We start from the raw sequence: 23,627 nt of genomic DNA, 5'->3' as shown, positions 1-23,627 counted from the left end.
TTTTTATAAAATTGTTTTTCTTTTTTTCTTTTTTTCTTTTTTTTATTCATCAATAATTAATTTCTCTATTCATTTTATTTTTAATAAATATAAATTTATTTTATATATTAACTTAATAACATTACATTATTATGACCTACTAACATACTATCATTCATATTTAAAAAATGCGTACATGCACAATACACTAGTATTAGTAAAACATATTCTGACCTAATTTTCTCTAAGTTACACATCGTGTCTTTTGTCTTCATTCTTCCCGCTTCAAGCATTGGTATGTTGTCTTCTTCCAAGTACATCCCTTAACATTATTCTCTTTCTTTTCTTTGAAATTGGGCATATACATCAAACTTTATATAAATAGTGACGTTTATGGTATGCTTGTTGTCAAATGATGGAATCAAAATAAGAATACTTTGCAGTTGAGGTTTATTATTTGTTTATTTGTTTATATTTTAGGAATCAATCGGAGAAAATGAGCTTGTTGATCGAAACACTAATTAAAGAATTTCTATTGTGTTGAACGTCATTTTATATTTATTTTTATAATTATTTGGACTTGTATAAACTTGAGTTTATTTGAATTTTATTTAAAATTTATGACAGTAATATATTTTATTTTATTTGAATTTATGATTAAATATTTGTTTTTTAAATAATTTTGTAAATACCGCAGTTATCCGTAAAATCTGTGAATTTGAAAAAGTAGGCGGATACTCGACGAATATGGATACAGGTACAGCAAAACATATATTTATCCAACAGATAAAATACATGGGAGCTACTACTCGTACCCTACCTATTTTATTGACATCTCTACTTGTGACATCATTGATATGTATCCCAAAATTGTCAATACTCTTAGGACTTCATCCAATTTCGTAATAATTTTAAAAACAGATTCTTTGTGTAAATTAAAAAATAAATCGAACCATTTCCGTGAATTAACGTTTACTGACGTGGGTCAAGCTATATTCCTTCCTCGTCTTATATTTTCTTTTTCTATTTCTCGTTTCTCTTCTCCGAAATATAATAAATAATTTTGGAAATTTTTCCTCTGAAAATCAATCTCCTATTTTCTTACAGAAAATATTTTACGGAAGTTTTTTATGAGATGGGAAGTGAGATTTGATGGGTGCGGAAAGCTTTGACCTGACCATTATGCATTACTAGGAAAGTTGGTTTCCACTGTCCCATGATTTTGAATGGTCTTTTGAGAGATGGTTTATCAACGAAATAATCTTAAGAATCAAGAGAAATTTTTAAAAAATAATTTCTTAAAAATTAAACTAATACAGAGAATCAATAGAAAGGGATTATGACAACCTAACCTGTTCTAAAGCAAAGAGCTTTCGTATGTTCAGCAATATAAAAAAAAAAAAAAAAAAAAAAAAAAATCCCAGATTGTGGATGTGTCTGACATTTCCCTCCTACCATTTAGGCATCTTTCAGTGTCATAAACCACTTGAGTAAGTGTGGAACTACAAAACTTCTGAAACTAATCTGTGTAGTTAGCTTATTTGATTTCTTCTAGCACTGTTGGATTTTGAGTCACTTCGAGCTGTCTTTGCAGACATGCAGTGGCGCACATGAATTTGCCGACATGAAGTTTGGACGGAAGAACTGCCTTGTACATAAACAATCAAAATCACTTCCTTATCTCGGGTGTCCTCATTCCACCAGGTCTGTGGCACGCCATTTGCAGATTCTTCTGGGTTATGAAGATCTTCATGACGGACTGAAATCTCTACATTTTGCTCCGGTTTAATTATGCCGGCAGCTGGAGTAACCTAATTAAAAGACATTTTTAAGTAGCATCATTACCAGTGTATAAACTCCTGGCAGTTCATATAAGCCATTGAGTCCCTTGCCTCAGTAACAAAACTCTCTGTATCTGTGCTTACATAGCACGTTAAGATTACTTACAAGTAACAACAGATCCTTATTTTACTTTATTTATACTATAAAAAAAATCATTGTTGTATTTTTAAGTAATATGAATCATACTGAATATTAAAGGTGTTTTGTGAGTTGTGGGTGGACAAGACTGAAGAGGCTCTCACGAGATCTCAACAGTCACTATATCAAGGATAATTTGATATAGAATAAGAGTCATTGAAAACCAAAGCGTTGTTTAATACAAGAGTTTTTTTTTTTTTTTCTCTTTCATTTACAGAAAATGCACCATGTATGTAACACTCATGTTCCTAAGTTTGTTTAAAGGTAAATATGTTTTTAGTACTGTAGAGTAAGTTATGATTTAAGTTTTTGTCAGAAAAAAAAAACGTTTTTATTCTTTCAAAATAAAAATTACTATTTTGTATCCTAACATTATATGACACTAAGTAAGTATTTTAATATAATGTAGTCCTGTATGACATAAAAAATATTCTTAAAATTCATAAAACAGATATTGTTTATCTATCTGAAGATTAAAGTAAAAAACATTTTAAAGAGCTAAAACTAAAACTCATACATTTAAAAAAAAGTGACTTCAAATTTTATAAAGATAAAAAAACATTTTTTCAAAACTCTGCCTTCTTGATGGATTACCCATTTGGAGTGGAGCAAGTTTATGCTCAAGCTAAAATCGAACTCCAAACTTTAGTTAAGGAATTCATTCTCTTAACATATGTTTGAAAATTGTTTTACTGTTTTATTTTGTACGGGAAGAGGAAGAGGAGAAGATGAAAAGGGACACAAGAATCTGAAAGGGGTGAAGCGGATTATGGAGAATCCAACCCACTAACTCACAATCCATGTCCTGCAAGTTAAGTAACAATGCCGACTCAAATAGACTGTAAACTGTTTAATTTTAGATAGTCACCCAAACTTTATACATGTGGTAGGATTTGCATCTAAGTTCCTTGCCAACTGTGAATAAAAAAGGAAACGATGATTCAAGTAAAAGATACAATACCTCGAGCCATCTAGGAAAGCCAAAGCCACCTCTTGGGCTATAATCAGGTGCCTGTCCATCATTCTTGACTATAGACTGGCCTTGACAAGTAATTTTATATATAGCCTTATCCTTTGTACTTCTGTTAGTAATAAGTAAGAATGAAGTGTCCAGGTTCTGGAGGACTAAACTGTTTGGGCTGACAGTGGCTTCTGGAACATAACATAAATCTTCAAGAATAGATCTTATTTTCTCATTTGATTTCATAATTATCCCAAATTCCTTTCTCCTTATTGATCTATCAACATGGGAAATTCTTACATTGAATTTACACCGGACAGGTTTGTGATCACTATCGGTCACATCCATGCAAGCATCGTACCTGTCAAACGATTTCAGTGATGACAAACTGTCGCCAACAGAAAAAACAGAAAACAGAAAACAGAAAAGCAATGGTGACCAAGTAACATACTGTAAAATTGATGCCACAACAGGACAGTCTAAACTGCACTCAGAAACTGGAGCTGCCCGAGTATCGCGGTATATTATTCTGTCACACCAGGCCGGAATTCGCTTTTTCTCTCCAGAATCATACCCTGAAAAAAGAGTCATTGCATTATAGAAACTGTCACCTTCGTTGAGTTAATAATTTGGAATCAGTTCGAGGAACCAAATTGAAATCAACATTTAACAAACAAGCACCAAAAGCAGTACTTGACATGCCATCTATTTACCTCCTAAACCTGGTTGATGTCTCTCAAATTTATATGTAGGAGGAAATTTGATAAGTGCCTCCCGCATTCCCTGGAAAACTTTTCCAGCTTTCATCTCTGCCCTCAGCTGATCCTTTTCTCTAAGCCAATCAAAGCATCTTTGAGAAACAAAGTCCCTGGCTTCATCATAAGATATACCAAAAAGGCGATAGTTGAAATCACCAAAAAATACCACCATATCAGCTTCAGATAAATCAGGTTTTGGTTCCTCAGAGCTTCCAGCAGTAGTCTACGACACAAACAATGGACCATGAACTGCTATGAATTTATGATGAAGATATGGATGGAAAGGCGTGAAGATGGACATAATCAAGATCTAAGCTGTAAGCATGAGACTCACATTGGTACCACGAAGCACATGAACAGCAGTAGAGACGCCAGCTGTAACAGAGAGGACCAATGGCAAGCCAGAAGAGTAAAGTAGCCAAAATAAATATGTGGAGAAGGCAAGAGAGCAAAGCAAGAACAGGTATGGTACCATACCAGCTGCAGTATTAAGTAGGTTGGACGATCGGGTGAACACCATATTTCGATAAATGTGATCAAAATCAGCATTCCGCCGATTAACTGCTTCCAAATGTGCAGCCAAGTGACAATTCACAAAGCACATTATCCTGTCATACACTCTGATTCTCAAACCCACTCCTCCCTGATCGATCAATATTTACCATGTAATAAGTGTACATTTCAATGACAAGAAAAAAAAGCAAAGTTCATAAGTGAAAATAGTTCAATGGCAGAATATTTTTTTACTTCGTCCCAATCCAGTTTTTGTACAAGCAACATCAATATGACTTCCAGGCAAAAAATGAATTTAAACGCACTACAAAATGGTAACTCATTGTTGCAAAAACAAATACTTAACCAGAATAGTGAGAAGCATTCCATCTGGCATGGTGCAATAAACAGAAAAGGCAATCTATGTTCCCTGGCTGTTTCTTCTATGACAATTCTTTCAATCTGTATTTTCTCCTCTCACCGTGCTTTCTCCCAGTTAAAATTGTAACTAGAGCATATCTAGTTTCCTTTTTCTTTTCCTTTTTTTTTTTTTGTTTTCTACGCTAATAAATAGTATGATTTCGTAAGTACACATCACTCCGAAAAACACCCAATTACAGCGGTCTAAAATTTGAAATACTATGCCCAATTCCGTAACCAAGATCAGATATAGGAAAACTAGATTTTACTTAATTGGATAAAATTTCGCAGCTGACATTCAAAGTTAACCAGAATAACTACAGAATATACACCACACGAAATCAAGAAATAAATTAAGTAACTAAAGAGAAAGTTCTTAATCACTTTAGGTTAACCCCCTGAACTTCATTTGAACAAATGGCTGAGATCATAATTATTTATAAACTTTAAAGTACTGCATTTGATTGACATAACTAAAGCATCAGGTTCTTATCAAATAATTAAGTAGTTAGCGAAATTGATACAAACCTTATTACCAATTGCGCGTCCAAAACCACACGGGACAGCCCCAGCATCAATGTCCCCAACATGTGTTCTAAGATTCTTTCTTACCCTAATTAAGAAATGTCAACTCATAAAATAAGAATGGAAACTATAAAGATAGATATTCAAAAAGTATATAACAAAAAGAAAATAGGAACAGGAATTTACTAGGCTAAATGGATTAATTTGGAACACACTTTCATTATAATCACTCACCAAAGAGATACAAGCAAGCCAGCAAGCTGCCTAGAGCCCATGCGTTCGAAAGCTTTGCCTTCTTCTAAAGCCTTTCCTATAGTATCCAGCCACCACTGCCCCATTGCACTTCCTTCAAGACCTACCTACAATTGTGATATAGGCAGTCAATGTATGAATATAATATACGCATCACACAGCATAAGAGGTTCTGGAGATTTATATAAATACAATACGTCATTAGAAAACTTGTGATTGGTTACTGTTAGGATACGGGCATTCATATTGTACACAAACTAACTCGATTTAATTCTATCAATCAGCATACTCATTCTCATTATCATTTCATTTTAGAGCAAAACAAAACCTTGTGTTTACGAAGAAAAATGATAAGGTTAGATAAAGCCGACAAATGAATGAAATTTTATCTTACAGTTTCTTTGGCGGCAGACATTGCAAGAAAACCAGCACCCATCTCCACTTCTTGCAAACCAACGACAACAATGCCTACATCTGAAGCGATGGAACCCAGCCATGAGGAGAGAGAATCCTGAGAAGCTCTACCTTGACCGACATTCCATGTGCCAATTAAAATTCGGACATTGTGTCGTCGGGTATAAATGAGTTCCTTAGCGGCCAACTCGGATCTTATCATGTTGTCAACAGGACCTGGAGATGCAATAATCCAGCCCCGCAGGCCACCATGTGTAGCCAAGCTGAAAACATAATCAGAGCCAACAGCCAATTTGATGACGGGACCATTATGAGCAACCCATGCTGCAATGAGATTGCCTTCGAGGTCAAGAACTTGGATAATACCACTCACATAGCCAACATATAAGCGTGTTCCAAAAGTACAGAAGCATTGGATAGCACAAGGATGGCGGTTAAAATCCTGCACACGGGAACCGGTGCCATCCCATTGCACAAGTAAGCCATTGGTACATCCACTCCAAATCATTCCATCGCTTGTTTGCACAAGAGCTTCGGTTCTTTTGGTATCGTCCACAAATGCCCCAGCTCCCTTGGTTGCAACTCGACGAACGGCATCAGCAGCTCCCATTATGGCATTACGTGAGCGCTGTAGAAAGCTAGTACCCTGGGATTTCTCCTTTTTTGAGGAGGAAACAAACTTGACCTTCATTTCGTCTTCAATGGCTTGATCCTGCTGCTGGACGGATGACATGTCAACTCGATTTTCCACCTGACCTTCAATGTTGAATACTTTGAGAAGCTCCTTTGTACGGGCATCCCAAAGTGAGAAAGAGAGAGGGCCAGCGCACCAGATTCGACCTCTCACATGATCACACAGCAAACACTTGACATCTTGAGAAGAAATGCTGCAAACGCCGTTGACGGTGACTTGGCTTCGGAGGTCGACGAAGGACCTCTCAACAAGCAAGGCTGCCATGTGTCTTTCTTCGGGAGAGAGGGAGAGAGATTTTTCGACGGATTCCCATGGCCAGATCTTAAGAATACCACCTTCAGAACCAGACCATAGATCGCCATAGGAACTCAAGACAATGGAAAGAACGGGACCTCTATGCGCCTGCCAAGAAAGACCTTCCTTGAAGGGGGTAGCAAAGCGTTGATCCATTTTCCAAGACCTGATCTTGCCATCTTTATGGCCACTCCACATCAACCTATTACCATTGTCAACGGCCAAACACAAGGTGGGAGAGGTATCAGCTGATTCACAAAAGGGAGCAGCGTCTTCGTCGCCCCTTCTGACCTTTCCGCCCAGACCGCTGCCGGGTTCGTAGGAATTATGAATTTCCCATACTCTCACACCACCCTCCTGACCAGCCCACAACTGTGTTTCCGTACAAGCAATGTTCCTAAGGAATTTTCCAACCTGAGTCTCCCTCAAGGGATGGGGTCTTAACTCCAGGCACGGTGGTCTCGCTGGATGAACGGATGCTCTAAAAGGAGCCTTAAAGATCCCAGTGCCTCCCCCGGTGCCAATGAATTCCTGCAATGGCTGATATTGTGTCACGTCATTGCCTTCATTGTACTCTTCCTCGCCACCACCGGGGTTTGTAGAGGATGAACGGGAAAATATGTCGTCGTCGGAGTCAGAGTCGTAAAACGAAGACTCAATATTGCTGGATATACGGCTGTCGTCCAGACTGTGCTTTCGGACTCGATGATGTCGTTTGTGCGTGGAGGCTCCTCGCAGCTGTTGGCTATAGGAATGGGCTTTTCGGTGAGGTGGAAGAGCGGTCAAGCCCGCCAACTCCTTGTCATTCTCGTCCTCGTCGATTCGGTCATCCATGGCTCACTAACTGCAACTTGTTTGTTCCAAGTTATGGTACGATGGGAAGAGGAGAGAGAGAAGATGAATAATGAGGGAAATGGTCTCAAGGGGTTGCCGAGAGAGAGGGAAGCACGTAAGAATTTTGACAACCGGGAAGTAAGGCGCCACATACTGCAAGCTTACGGACACAAATCAATGTTTCCTTTCCTTTCTTAACACATAATGAATGAATGGGATCATCCAAGCCTCTTGAAAAGCATTCAGAATGGATTACTCTCTCTTTCACTCTTTTTTCCTATCAAAAGTATTTTTTGTAAAATAAAAAAAAAATGTTTGCTCCTTTCTTTTATGTGAGAGTTATCTTTAAATGTTTATATTCGAAATTCAAAATAAAAAATATTTAAATATCTAAATATACATTGTTTTAAATATAAAGTCTTTTCTATTCATTAATTATAATGGTCTAAGGCTTGTTGAATACCAACCCAAAAAATGTGTACAATCTTAAAAAAATAATAGACTTATGATTTTTTTTTATGAACAAAAGCTTCAAATAAAAATATTTTTTCATTAATAAATAACTCAAAAACTTAGTCAATCCATTCAGAGAAAAGTTAGTTGAATGGGAAATAGAAAATATTTAATAATATCATAAACAAATTAAGGTACAATTAAATAATTAAATGATAATGTAAATATTTTTAAGTATTTAAAATAATTGATTACCTTTTATAATAGGTTTCTCTTAAAGATAATAACTTATATAATTCAACAGATCATATGGCTTAATAGTTGTTTAAATCGTTGCTCATTAACCGTCTGTTTTTGTATTTGGTGTATTGTTCACAAGTATTTTTAATTAATTTCTATTTCTCTCGTACCACATAAGAGTTTCTGCATTGCAAATAGAGAAAAAAAAATGTAATTTTACACAATGAAAATATATGAAAAATGTTAATTCAACTTTGAATCATGTTTTATGTGTTTTATGTTCATTCATCTTCTTATCTTCTTTAACTGTGATTTATAGTCATGTAAATATTATTTTTTTTATTATTTTTGGATTCACATCGTCCATGATCAAAACTATTGACAATATCATATCATATGACCAAATTATAACATATCATAACATATATAATTTTCGTTTTAAAAGTTAAAAGTTATTTTTGTAAGACATAGAGTTAAATTTAAAGTTTATTTTTTTAGGATAAATTGATAATCTAGTAAATGATACTATCAAATTAATTATACTTTTCCAATGCAATTTTAATATTGTCTTGTGAGTAGATATGAATATTAGTCGAGGTAAAACTAACAAGTTATCTTCGCCTAAACATGAAATTGATTTAAACTAAAATCAATTCTTATAAAGAATACATTTGAGGGTTAGGAATATAAAACATAAAAAATAGATTTTTGCAAATAAGAATAAACAGTTAGAGTGCTATGCATAAATTAAATGAAAATAAATAAATAAAACTAAATGATAAACTACCTAAATGCCTACAAGGGGATTTTGTCACTACAAAAATAATTGTTTTTAGCGAGGGTTATATATGGGGTTTCTGGGGGTTTTAACCCCCACTAATGGTTTTACCAGGGGTTTGAGATTCCCCTGGAAGTGCAAGCGTGGCTAACGGATTACCGGAGGTTTTTAGCAACCCCTGGAAGTAGCGCAATTTACTGGGGGTTTCGAAAACCCCCATTAATACTTGGGGTTTCGAAAACCCCCGTTAATGCTTGGGATTCTGAAAACCCCCATTAATGCCTGGGGTTCTGAAAACCCCCAGTAATGCATGAGGTTCCAAAAACCCCAGTAATGCATGGGGTTTACAAAAACTCCAGCAATGCTTGGGGTTCCAAAAACCCCCATTAATTCCTTGAAAACCCCTGTTAATACCAAAAAGTTAGTGCTCATATTATTATGACATTGCTATAATGCTAAAGTTGTACTTTCCTGATAATTGATTTGTTTAATTAATTATTTGAGTACGAAAAGAACCTTATTTTATAAAATTTCCTATTTATTACTTAATATTTTGGTATCAATCAATACAAATAAGCAAAACCTTCAATGCCACTTCAAAATAAGCAATCAATACAAATATTCATTCAAATGGTACCAATACAAATATTCATTCAAATGGTACCAATAGAACTAGCAGTCATAATGCTCTTAACATAATAAGTGTTGGAGAGGTAGCATTTGAATGACAATGACATAATAAGCAATGCACTATCTACCTATAATAAAACCAAAATTAACCAAAAGTTTCCTAGAAGCATATTTGTTGACAAATTTCAAAAGTAAACGAAAAAAATCATCTAATGCGGTGTTGGATGTTGATCATTTATTTCTTCGTTAGGAACACTTCCTTGATCAGATACCTAACATATGAAAAATAATGATAATTAATAACTTTCCAAATAATAATATCAAACATATATTAATTTAATCAAGTTTTAAATATTACCGTTGGTGCATGAGGCACAGTAAAATCACGAGGCAACTCTCCTTGATAATAAAATCAAATATTGTGCATATATATAATGCTGATTAGAAAACAATATAAAAGTGTATATGATTATAAAAATCTCCCTAAACAACATCTAAAAAAAAAAACTATTTTTCTGGTTGCAGAGGAGCATTCAATTCTCACCAAGAAAAGTGATTAACATTGAGTGAGGTCATTAAATTTTGAACAGAATGAGCATGTGAAAACTAATTCAGGGGTTGACCTTGCATGACACTAAAATTTCATGATGACTTCACGACCTTTGGAATTAGGCAGCAAAAGGTGATCAATTAGAGCACTGAGTTTGGGAATTAAAATATCCCACACTATTTCAAACACTACTCCACAAATCCAAAATGGCTCAGTGTCACAATACTACACCCATAATATACATTTATTAAACTTATCCCCAACAGAACCCTTCATTTTTTTTATGCAGAACCACAAATTAACATTCACTCTTAAATTCACTATGTTTTGCATTCAAATATATATACAATAATTATTTGTAAAACATGAGATATATAAAACATGTTACAAAATGAGACATTTTTTCCTTAAACTTTGAAGGTTAGTGTTAGAAGTATTGGTGAAGTGTGAAAGGGTGAGAGAGTATTTAATGAGAACCCCATCTGAGATTGACCTTACACTACAGGACTGAGAAACCTCTTCCTCTGTAATGTCCAATTACTAATATCTATTATTCAACATTGAATCCTCACCCTGCATGCCCCATTCAAATTTAGACCTTCTACAACTAATGTCTATGCCTGCATATGCTTCTCTCTACCCACTTTTCATTTTCAATAATTCTCATTTTAGTTTCAAACTTACATGTTTTTCATTCCTATGCAAATTAAAAAATATATATCCACAGGGCAATGACATTTTAAACTCACCAACAGCACATGCCAGTACCCTTTCCCAAACTTTTCTAAGAGGGAATCCATTCAATATAGTTCCTTACGATAATTTTCATTTATCTTTTATCTTACATAGTCATAAAATTATTGGACTTTTTAGTATAGTCATCTCAATAGTCAGTACAACTTAATCACACATATAGTAAAACAAAATGAAGCAAAACGTACCAGGAAGTTTAGACTTATAGCATTCTGTTATGGGAGAAAACTATGACAGGTACTAAGAAACAAATGAAGTAAAACGTTTATAAGAACTGAGAAACAAGAAACTAAAAAAAATGATAATGGAACAACATCAATGCCATTCTGAATTCAAGCCCACAAATGATAATGGAACAAAAAGAAGACTTAAGCATATGAACGGCATTGTCTTTTTCTACGTTTAGCACTTTACAGTTTAAAGGAAACTAAACAATCCTAAGACTGCAAAGGAAATAAAGATTGTACCATAATTTGGTCTTCCAAACCAAACACAGATGTTAGTATATTAACCAAAGGGATTTCGCTAATACAATCAGGGTGAAGCAAGTTACAGCGAAATTTGATTAGACAAAAGCAACGTTACAAGACAAAAACAAGAGGAGAGGAAAACAAAGCATAGATCACAATGATCTACTTTAATATCCTACATTCTATACATTTTATATGATTTTTAAATACAAGAATCCTTCCCCTTGCCATTTCCTCGCGGGTATAATCTTCATTTCAAATTACCAGACTTTCATTTGCCACTTTTTATATCCATTGGTAATTGGCTTCTTCATTTAGTAGTATTGTATTTCATAGAAGCAAAATTAAGATATCAGATCATATCAACTTGTATTTTCAGTAGCAACTATCCACCACCAAAAAACACCACTACATGTCTGTGACTCTGCTCTTATTCCAGGTTCAGTAATTGCGAAAGTCATTTCCATAGAATTCAAATTCTACACACTAATTGCGAAAGAAAAATCTAAAAAAAAAACTAAAAGTCATTTTTGACTTACAAATGTACCAAATAGCACCCTGAAGAAACAAACAGGGCATCATCGTCACTGAGGTTGAACCCCTCAGTCAAATATTCAATGAAATATGCAAATAGCAGAAACTGAAGAAACAAACTGGGCATCATCATCACTGAGGTTGAACCACTCAGTCAAATATGCAATGAAATATGCAAATAGCAGAAATAGAAAATACTGAAAGAGCAGAAAACCTGACAGCAATGGCGCGACGCAGTGACAAAATCGAACTCACTCTAATTGCAATGGCTATGGCATGGTTACTTGGTGGTGGCCAGTGGCAAAATCGCACGCCAGTGACAAAATCGAAAAGAGAAACCAAATTAGGGCAAAATCGAAAGAAAAAATCGAATGCAGTAGCAAATCAAATGAAAACGAAACAGAGATTGAAATGCTGGAAGATGAAATCGGGAGATCGAAAGACGAAATTGGAAGCAATCGAAAAATCGAAGACGAAGTATGAAAATGAAATTGGAAGCAAGGGAGAGCAATTACATGTAGAAGTTTCATGAGTCAGTGAAGAACGGTGGTGGAGGACGGTTCTTGTGAGACCTTTAAACGATCTTCTCCGTTTACGATCTTCTCCGTTGAAGAACAACCACGCGACAGATCTTCTTCGCTGAATAGAACACGACCACGCTCGCTGAATAGAACACGACCACACGACGACACCTGAGACGAGACACTGTTTCTAACATTAAAACTTACAAAAAATATGAAAATGAAAAAATTAATTAAAATTTAAATTTTCTGGGGTTTTTAAAAAACCCCTTAACTGGGGTTTTTAAAACCTCTGATATATTGTATCTATAACAATATATAAAGGGGATTCCCCTTTTTGTGTCCACTTTTTAAAATACCGATTTTACCCTTTAAATATAACAATTTTTTAAATTTTTTAAAATTGACCGTTACTTTTACAAAAATTTTATAAAATCAGATGTCTCTGCTTCTTCTTTATTTATTAATGGTTATTCTTTTATCTGTTCTGATATATTTTACTTTATTTTTAATAAATATAATTCTAATATATATATATATATATATTAACTTAATAACATTATCATATTATCACCTACTAATATAATATCATGTATATTTAAAAAATATATACACACAGGCGCGATAGCGCCTGTGTTACGCTAGTTTTACTAGAGGTTATCATAACCTCAACTAATTAACCCCTTCTAAAATTAGATATTTTTATAGTGTGTTATGCAATTAAATAAACAAGTGCAAAATGGATTAAAAGATTTAATTTAATTATACGAAATTTAGTTGATTTTTTTTTCTTTTTCAGATTAGGATTCTTCATGATTTCCAAAATATTATTATTCAATTTAATTTAAAAGTTAGAAAACTTAAATTAATTAAAATAACCGCTCAAATAACTTTGAAAAACCTTATTCATTCCACTGTACATCATGAAGTACTTTACTCTATGATTAAAGTACCAATCTTTTCTTTTTATTTATCTTTTTATCAGGAAAAAAAGTTGTTAGATTTCACTAATAAATTCATTTTAGTTTGTCTCACTTATTCCACAATATATAAATAAAAATAACTAATAACACTTATTTTGTTTCACCATATACATATATAACAATTACAGTTTTACTAACATTAAAAATTATTTATTTACAAAATTAATACGAGTTCTTATTAATTACTACTCATGAAATTGAGTATCAATATCATTCCAAAGCAATAAAAAGAACTCAAGATAAAAAAGGGAAAAATTAACTCTAATAAATAAATAAATTGAATATCTTGTTACTTATTTAAAATCTCATAATCCATTATTTAAAATTACAAGGAAACCAATATAAGAGACTTAGCACTCTATACTCTATGGAGATATTAAAAAATGGGTTAAATATGTTTTCGGTCCTTCAAGTTTTAGTGAAATTTGAAATTAGTCCATTTTCAAAATTTTTAACCAATTTAGTCATTTATCTTTAGAAATACATGAATTTAGTCATTTTAACCAAACTTTGTTAAGTTTATTTGACGTTTCAAAAGCGTTTTATGATAATATTTGAGTTAACATTGAAGAGAAAATATGTCAAACGGTGTAAACAATTCAAATACTATCATGAAATACACTTGAAACATAACATAAATTTAACAAAATTTGGTTAAAAGACTAAATCCACACATTTATAAAGATGAATGACTAAATTGGTCAAAAGTTTCAAAAAGAGACTAATTCCAAATTTCATTTGCACTTGAGGGACAAAAACATATTTAACCCTTAAAAAACATGATGAAAATAGAAACAAAAGGAAGAATTAGGTGTTTGGACAAAAGTTGTTGCGCAAACTATATAAGAGAGTGATCCTACGAATGCCTTCCTTAAGTCTTTTTTTTTTAGAGTTGAGCTAGGACCTATTTGTAATTTTTGTAGCTCTAAATCTTTAGAGTTGGCTATGAATATGGATTATGTTGATGAAATCTTAGCAGATAACTTCTGAATATTTAAGAAATGTTCAAAGATTTTTATGTTGCTTTGGATATTTGAAGAGATTTGGCACCGTTTTGAAAAAAATTTGGTAAATTTGTTTATATTTTCTAATATAATTAAACAAAATATTTATGCAGTTAAAAAATTATTTTACCACATTTTTATATCTTAAACTAAATTAGCTATTTAAAATAAACCCTAATTAAAAAAACAAACATTTAAAGCACAAAACTCAAATAAAAAACTAAGTTTAGAAATTAAATGAGGACATAAATTTGTATTCATCAATGGTAACAAAGCTTATCAATCACTTATCCATGAGATTTGCTAGAGTCTATAATGTCACCCTTTATCCGACTCTTTTCTTTTCTCATGCTTGATGTCTTAGGTGTGAAAGGATTTGTGAAAGATCTCACATGAACTATATATTTGATCAAATTATAATATATAAATGAATGCAAATATTATTTTATTAAGTTGATTTTAAAGTTAAATTAAACTTAAAATTCACTTTCATTAGATGATATCAGTGCTTATTTTAGAAAGATAAAAGAATATCTAAAGATCAACTTGAAGATTCCATCGGAATTTTTCTCATGAAGATGTTGACGCAAAGAAACTCAAAATCAAATGTCTTTGTTTAAAAGAGTACCTGCTTTAAAGATAAACAAATACACAATTGAGAGAAGATAAAAAATGGAGAAAAAGAAACATTTAGAAACAAGGAAACAAAACTTTTGAAGATTTTGTCAAAATATTCATTTGTAAACATCTAAGATAAAAATGATGATACAAAATTAATTGTTTCTATCTCAAGCATCTAAATGTCATTATTTCTAACATTATCAACACATATTGAAGAAACAAGTATACAGAAAAGACAATGGAACAACAATGCAATAAATACACAACTAATGAGAAAGAAATAAAGAGATACAAAAGCCTAAACTTACAACGTCATACTACAATGTCTAGTTTGTGTAAAGAGTGTGTGAAAAAAGTCATTGTAATATTTTTCACTTTTTGAAGTTTAACTCTGTGATCTTTTTTTAAAGTTTAACTTTGTGATCTTTTAACTATGTTTCCTTATTTTGAGAGTGTTCTCTTTGTTATTATATGAAAATATTTGTGAAACTCCATAATAGAATCTCTTAAGGTATACTCAAAAGGCCAATGTGAATAACTTTCTTATCAACAGGTAACTACCATGAGAAAAAGATGAAAACAAAAACGAAAATAACATGGTGGGAGTATTCATACTTGGAATAAGTGAAGTGGAAAAGAACAATGATAGGAGGAAAAAGACTTCAAGAATGGTCTAATAAATTTTCTATAAGTCAAACATGAAAAATGATAGGCAAAAGTGACCTTAAGGCCTTGTTCTCATGCGATGAAAGACTATAGAAGCATAATGGAGAGCGATGAATAGAAGGAGAAAGAGATGTTATTTTTCTGAGAAAGGCAACGATGGAAAAGCGAATATTAACGGGATTAGTTGATAAATGAATCTCTCTTGTCTGAAGAGATTTGAGGGATAAAACTGACAAATTACCATAGTGTCCTTATGAAAAAAATCATGTAGTTGCTCGTAGCCATGGGTGTTTTGTGATGTGCCACCAGCCCTCGACTTCAGCTCCGATTGATGTTTCATTCATTCCACTTTCATTCTATGTGCCTTCACTTATGATTTTACATTTTTCATACTTTTCATACAATTCCATGCATGATACATGAAGAAATAGTTGTATCCGATTTCATTTTTGCACTACCATTTGTGTATCCGGTTACAAATGGTTGTATCCGGATACATGTTATTTGTATTCGATTACACACCACATGTGTATTCCATATTTGATATGTTACTGTGTTAAGTTGTGGTAGGTTCTGTCAATAGTTGTGAAGAAGTTCACACTCTATTCTTCTCACATAATGGTGTGGTTGGAAATATTTTTTTTTTAAATTAAAATATTAAATTTTCTAAATGAAATATATTTTAATATTATTCTTTTTGAATTCATAAATATTTATAATATTTTTATTTATGATAATAATATATGAAAAACTAATTACAACTTATCTAAATATCATTTAATTATACTTTTTTAACACCAAGGACAAATAGGTCATTATACATTTTCATCTATTAAATTAGATTTCTTTTAGTCACATTAGTCAAATCTTTCACAAATTTTCATGAAAATTACTCTTAAATACATCCCACTATCACTCTCAAATCCACAAAAAAAAACATAAATATCACCTTCTAATCAACCCAAATCAATCCTCAATAATGAAACATCCTTTGCATAAGTATCATATTTGAGAATTATCAAACTCCCTTCTCACAGAAAATTAATGACACATTCAAGCACATGATTACTTGTAAAGACGAACATTAAATGTATTCAGTAATGATTTATCATAAATACACATTTTTATACTAAGCCAAATAAATTTGTTTCAATCAAATATAATAAATTGCTACAAATCTTGTTACGAATCCAAGTGTGAGTCTAAGTCTCACATTCAATAGGATGAGAAAGTAGAGCATTATATAAGAATAAAAGACCCATAAACCCAATGCCTTAAGATGTTGGGTTGAGAGTGGTGTCAATGCCTTATGTGATTGAGCTCAAGTCTCATTGGTATTTTTCCCCCGGTGAAACCCTTCTATAAACCTAACAAATCTCTATACATAATTTAAAATTAATCATCCACCCACCTACCTAGTCATGTTAATTACTTATTTAACTTTCGCGACTTATGTACCTATTCATTTTCAAGATCCTTGGAATACAGATTATACTCCTTTTTTTTAAAACTTTAAAGTAAATCTAGAAATCCAATGTTCAATAACTTAATCAATTGAGTAACCAACTTAGAATCGAATCTAATAGTCAAATATCACTACAAGAAAATGTTTCTTTAACAACCAATTTTAGTGACTAAAAGTTGTTAGTTGTTATGAACAAGGCAATAAATGAAAGAATAAAGGAGAGAAAAATAGACACAGAGAATTTAACGTGGTTCGGCGTACAATGTGTATGCCTACGTCCGCGACTACTCTAGGAAGTATTTGTATTTCTAGTGTATCTTAAAGCTTTACATAGAGTCTCTTATATAGTAAAATAGAGAACCACATCTCACTATTCTAAGCGATGTGGGACTAAATCAAGCACCATAATACTAACAATTCTCCCACTTGGGGTTTGATTTATAATACCACCTAGTGTAGTGCCTTCATCATCAATTTTCTCGAAGGCCAGTTGAGGCAATGCAAAGCCTCAACTTAGTTGTTGTGACAGTCTTGATCAACATATCAGCTGGATTCTCTGCACTTGGAATCTTCAACAAAATCAAATCTCCATCATTTATCAAGTTTCTGATAAAATGATACTTCAATTCAATGTGTTTGCATCTGGAGTGATGAATTGGATTTTTAGCAAGACAGATGGCACTTTGACTGTCACTGAACAATGAAGGTTCATCTTGCCCTTTTCCTAATTCTTTTAGAAGATTCTTCAACCATATCATCTCTTTTGTTGCTTTTGAGATAGCTATATATTCAGCTTCAGTGGTTGAAAGGGAGACTCTTCCTTAAAGTTTAGACTTCCAACTGATAGCTGTGCCACCCAACGTAAAAATATAACCTGTTGTGCTCTTTCTACCATCCAAATCACCTCCCAAATCTGCATCAGAAAACCCATGTAAAGTGAGATTACTTCTTTTAAAGGACAAATGCATTTTTGAAGTGCCCTTCAAATATCTCAATATCCACTTCACGCCTTTTGACCAAAGCTCCTGCTGCAGCTTTTGACCAAAGTTCCCACTACTTCTCTAAACTGAGATCCCTAAGAAGAAAAATAGAAACCAAATCTTTTATGATGTGGAAGATCAGACAATGCTGCAACCACAGAGCATACTAAGAAAAATGGCTTTGATACCAATTGTTAGGAACAAGGCAATAAAGGAAAGAATAAAGGAGAGAAAAATAGACATAGAGAATTTAACGTGGTTCGACGTACAATGTGTATGCCTACGCCCACGACTACACTAGGAAGTATTTGTATTTATGGTGTATCTTAAAGCTTTACATAGAGTCTCTTATATATTAAAATAAAGAACCATATCTCACTATTCTAAGCGATGTGGGACTAAATCAAGCACCATAATACTAACATTAATCACTGTAGTGACCAATTTATATACTAGTTTTACAAAATAAAAAATTATGAGTTACTAAAATAGTCATTATTATGAATAAAAAATCATAATTGATCACTAATTAAGTAGAGACTACGTTAGAAACTAGCAAAAATCTTGTCAGATAATGTTTAGTGACCAATTTTCTTTTGTAGCTAAATTTTATAAACCAATTTAGAGACCAATTATATTTTTTTATTTATAATAGTGACTATTTTAATAACTAATAATGTTTTATTTTGTAAATTGATACTAAATTGGTCATAATAGTGATTAACAACTTTTGGTCACTGAAATTTATTATTAATAAGATATTTTCTTGTATTGTACTTATCAATTCAATTCAATAGCTCCAAAAACATATCAAAATTATGTTTTTGTTCTTAAGTTTCATTGAGGGAGGAACAAAATTTATACATATGCACCACTTCGAAAAGGAATATCCTTGTATTTCCTTCATTCATTTATTGTCATTATTTTAAAATTGATATTAATTTGAGTGTTTAAGATAAAACTTCATTTTACACTTAAATAATTTAAACATAACTCATCTTTAAAATTCACTAACTCAAAGAAAATATTTTTTATATATAATATATCCAACGAAATATTATATTTTATTAACAATTTCTATTTAAAAAAATACATAACGTGTTTAGTAGAAAATTAATAAATAAATATGTAACCCTACTTTTAAGCATATTTCTCACCTTAGATGCTAACAGTCAAGATAGTGACTCGATGGAATAATAGGCTAAACAAATATAAAATTTCATTAAGATAGATTTTAATTCATGACTTTGATATTATGTTATGAGTTGCATTTTAAGTCTAATTCAACCCTACAAAACTAGTTTATAAGGTGAAGTTTATACCGTCTATACATTGTAAATTAACCTTATGTCTAGTTAATGTGGAACTTCCGACACTAACCTCCCATATTTTTTAAATACAAAATTAAGGAAATTTTAAACATTTTGAGAACTCTAAATATAACTACCACCCAAACGTACTTTATATGTTTATTTTAAAAGCAAAATTCATTCTTCCATTTTAATTATGTGTGTTACTTTTATAGTTACATTTAATGCAAATTTTGAGAAAAAAAATCACAAGATAAATTGCTACAAATAGTATGTGGAAGAATTAGATATGATATGAGCACTTAAGCACCATATTTTTTTTTGTTTAAATATTGTTTTGATCCCTGTTTTGGTGTAGTTTGGTCTCTTTCTCTTTTTACGTATTCAATTTGATCTCTGTTCTGTTAAATTGTATTTAATTTCGTCTTTTTCGTTGATGGCTTTTAAATTGATAACGATCGATAAAGTATACAAGCTAACACGGTTAACATTATGTGAACAATTCTAATTATGATTATTAGTGTTTTGTTCAAATAAGTCCATATTTTAGTTAAATTTGTTCAATTTAGTCTCACAATCCACTTCATTACCCTCAACCTCCTCTTCATCATGACCCTAACCATCCACTCTATTTTATTACCCTTCACCACTACCATCACCACTACCACTGTCGCCACCGCCACCACCATTACACTAAAACCACTTCCACCACCAAACTAAATCCGCAACCACCATCACCACAACCACCTTGCAACCACCAACACAACCAGTCCTTACAACCACCATCACCACCTCACTAAAATCATCACCACCACTGGCACCCCAACCACCACACTAAATCACATTCACCACCTTCAAGCTAAACCCACCAACAACAAGGTAATGTGAACAATGCTAGCTTGTATAGTGGATGGTGAGGGTGATGAAGGAGTAGATGGTGAGGGTCATGATGAAGTGGAGGTTCAGGTAATGAAATGGAGGGTACGACTAAATTGAACAAATTTAATTAAAATATGGACTTATTTGAACAAAACACAGAAAATCATAATTAGATAATGTGAACAGTGCTAGCTTTGTATATTCTGTCCTTATCAATTTAAACGACGTCAACGAAAAGAATGAAATTGAACATAATTTAGCAAAACAGAAACTCAATTGAACTGTAACAAAAAAGAAAAAAAAAAAGATGATCAAATTGAACAATCTTGACCAAAACAATATTTAAACATTTTTGTTATATCTATTTGAAATTATCATTTATTAATTTTCACTCTTTTTTTAGAAATTTAAAAATTATTTTTTATTAAAATCACTTTATTTTATAAAGATTGTCAAAGTGTAGAAACACTTTTTTTCATCAACTCAAAAGTTCAACGGTGAAGATGATTCAAACCCGTTATACTGAATCATTTTGTATATTGAGAAATAGTTGACGCACGGATCAGTAGTAATTTAGTTATTTTTTATGCCATCTTAGAGGCAAGTTCAATCCCATGTCATGGTTTCATGAAGATACCTTTAACATGCTTTATATATTATTCCTTGAAAAAAATTAAAAAAATTAACATGTTCAGAATTTAGTGACTTCATCTTCTCTATCAGGCATAACATAACATCCTTTACAGGTAATCTTTTCTGACATACATGTTTGGTTGAACACTTTTGTAAGCTGCAAATATGCACAATTTGTTTGGAATAAATAGTAACTAATATGATATTTATTTTACTTATGGCAAAAACTTCATTAAATTATAAAATGATTTTTAATTATTGAATTAAATTATATAATTAACCTGTGAAATAACTTTCACAAGAAGGTAATTATAAAAATAAATATTTTTTATAATTTTATTATAAATAAATTTGTAGTTGTGTAAATAAGTTCTTCATTTTTTATTATAGTTAGTTTTTTATTATACAAATAATTTTTTATTATGAATAATTATTTAAATTTAAAAAGTAATTATTAAAAAAGTAAAAATAAAATGGCCTACACTAAGAAAGAATCTTTATAGATGATATACGTAATTTATTTATAGTATAAATTTTATTTTTTGGGTAGTTATTTAAATTTAAGAAAATAATTACTGAAAGAGTAAAACTAACAAAAAGTTATATAGTCAAATCTTCTCTGTTAATGATTAATAATTAATAGGTTTAATTACTGTTATAGTACCTGGTTTGGGGCTAGTGTGTCAAATAAGTACCCGGTTCTAAAAAAGTGTCAATTGCATCTTAACTTTTGAAAATTGCTTCAATTAAGTCTCTTTCAGACAGAATTGACTAACGCCGTTAGTCAACGTGCCACGTGTCAATCTGTGGTTTTTTTTATATTTTTTAAATTTTAATTTTAATTTTTAATTTTTAATTCTTTTTTAAATTTTTTAAAAAAATAAAATAAAAATGCCACGTGTCAAGTCTCTGTGTGTGACATGTGGCATTGTCAGTGCCACGTGGCATTGCAATGCCACATGTCAATATCACTATCAGATGTCATTGTGTTGATTTCGATCTAGTCCCCATTTATGTTTTTTTGTTTCAATTTAGTACCTACTTATGTGTATTTGATTCAATTTTGACCTAATATTTTTTTATAAAATTAAAAGTAATTAAGTATAAAAGTTGTACAAAAATTAAGTATTTGATATTTATATTAAAATTTAGTGGTAAAAGTCATTTTTAATAAAAAAAATTAGTATAACATTCATACCAATAGAAATTTTTATTTAAAATTAGTAAGACACAGTATTGTTCTATTTTGAAAAAAAAATTAACAAAACATGAGTACTTAATAAAAAAGTAATTAATAAAGTAATATGTTAAAAAGTCGTTTTTAATAAAAAAAATATTAGTATAACATTTATACAAATAATAAATTTGGTCTAAAATTGAGATAAACATTATAAATATTAGTACTTAATTTTGTAAAAATCTTTATACTTAATTATTTTTAATCTTATAAAAAATGGATTACAAAAATATTTTAATTATTAAAAAAAAATTGAGACAAAATTGAATCAGATACACATACTTAGGTACTAAATTGAAACAAAAAGACATATACGGGGACTAAATCGAAATCAACATAATGAAATCTGATAGTGACATTGACACGTGGCATTACAATGCCACGTGGCACTGACAATGCCACGTGTCACACACAGGGACTTGACACATGGCATTTTTATTTTTTTTTGGAAAAAAAATTTAAAAAAATCAAAAAAGTAAAAAAAGTAAAATTTTAAAAAAAAAATCAAAAAAACTACAGATTGACATGTGGCACTTTGACTAACGGCGTTAGTCAACTCTGTCTGAAAAAGACCTAATTGAAGCAATTTTCAAAAATTGGGATGCAATTGACACTTTTTTAAAATCGGGTACCTATTTGACACACTAGTCCCAAACTGGGTACTATACTAGTATTATACCTAATTAATAATATACTAGTACAATGTATTGCATATATAATCATTTAGAAACTTGTATGCATGAATATATTGTTATTATACGTGTAATATTCAAAAATGTTTTTTTAAATCAATTTTTACCTTATTAAATTGGAATGTAAGAAATCTTTTATAATTAAATTAAGATTCAATTAAGTTTTAAGACTTTAATAAATTTAAAAAACTTAAATTGAGTTTTTATTAATTTTTTTAATCTATTTAGTTTTTAAAAATTTAATTTTTTTTTAATTGAATATGAAGTCCACTTTTATTTCGTGATTATGGACCCAATTTCAGTAAAAATGTCAAAGTTAGCCCACTTGTCATTTTCAAAAAAAAAAATAGTTTTTCACTCTATTTGCTAGGTTAGTATATTTTAAGGTAAGGAAAGTTAGGGTTCAAAACTTTTTAAGTGTATTGCATGTTTTTGGTCCCGAATCATGTTTACAATGCCAGTTTGATGTTTGTGTTGTGTGGCAATGAGTTGGGTGTTGTTTTGTTTGTGTTTTTGGGTTTTGCATGCATGAACAGGTGAGAGATGTGCTATTCTCGTCTCGCCCAAACGAGAAACCCTCACTTAAGCGACAATAGCAGAAAACTCACCATTGTCACTATTTGAG

At 31.5% G+C, this 23,627-nt stretch overlaps 1 protein-coding gene and 1 long non-coding RNA gene across 3 annotated transcripts; both read right to left on the bottom strand.

Moving 5' to 3' along the window:
* Nucleotides 1-1,283: 1,283 nt before the first annotated feature.
* On the bottom strand, nucleotides 1,284-7,817 carry LOC114177553 (type I inositol polyphosphate 5-phosphatase 12-like). 2 transcript variants are annotated; one of them, XM_028062946.2, is made up of 9 exons: nucleotides 5,762-7,817; nucleotides 5,350-5,474; nucleotides 5,119-5,203; nucleotides 4,156-4,321; nucleotides 4,013-4,053; nucleotides 3,634-3,901; nucleotides 3,372-3,495; nucleotides 2,921-3,281; nucleotides 1,285-1,790 (listed from the first exon to the last, which is right to left on the bottom strand). In XM_028062946.2, exons 1-9 carry the CDS (start codon nucleotides 7,601-7,603, stop codon nucleotides 1,512-1,514), a joined length of 3,291 nt encoding a protein of 1,096 aa, XP_027918747.1. In that variant the 5' UTR covers nucleotides 7,604-7,817; the 3' UTR covers nucleotides 1,285-1,511. The 2 variants fall into 2 exon arrangements, with proteins under 2 accessions (XP_027918746.1, XP_027918747.1); XM_028062945.2 differs by having other exon boundaries at nucleotides 1,284-1,790; nucleotides 4,013-4,321.
* Nucleotides 7,818-9,647: 1,830 nt separating this feature from the next.
* Nucleotides 9,648-12,740, bottom strand: LOC114162479 (uncharacterized). Its single transcript, XR_014993528.1, has 3 exons — nucleotides 12,527-12,740; nucleotides 12,226-12,294; nucleotides 9,648-9,976 (listed from the first exon to the last, which is right to left on the bottom strand). It is a non-coding gene; the product is annotated as an uncharacterized LOC114162479 (long non-coding RNA).
* Nucleotides 12,741-23,627: the final 10,887 nt, after the last annotated feature.

The sequence above is a fragment of the Vigna unguiculata genome, chromosome 3 (assembly GCF_037176805.1).
Source record: "Vigna unguiculata cultivar grain cowpea cultivar isolate G323 ecotype 2 chromosome 3, ASM3717680v1, whole genome shotgun sequence".
Lineage (NCBI taxonomy): Eukaryota > Viridiplantae > Streptophyta > Magnoliopsida > Fabales > Fabaceae > Vigna > Vigna unguiculata.
This window is presented reverse-complemented; position numbering and strand designations above follow the sequence as displayed.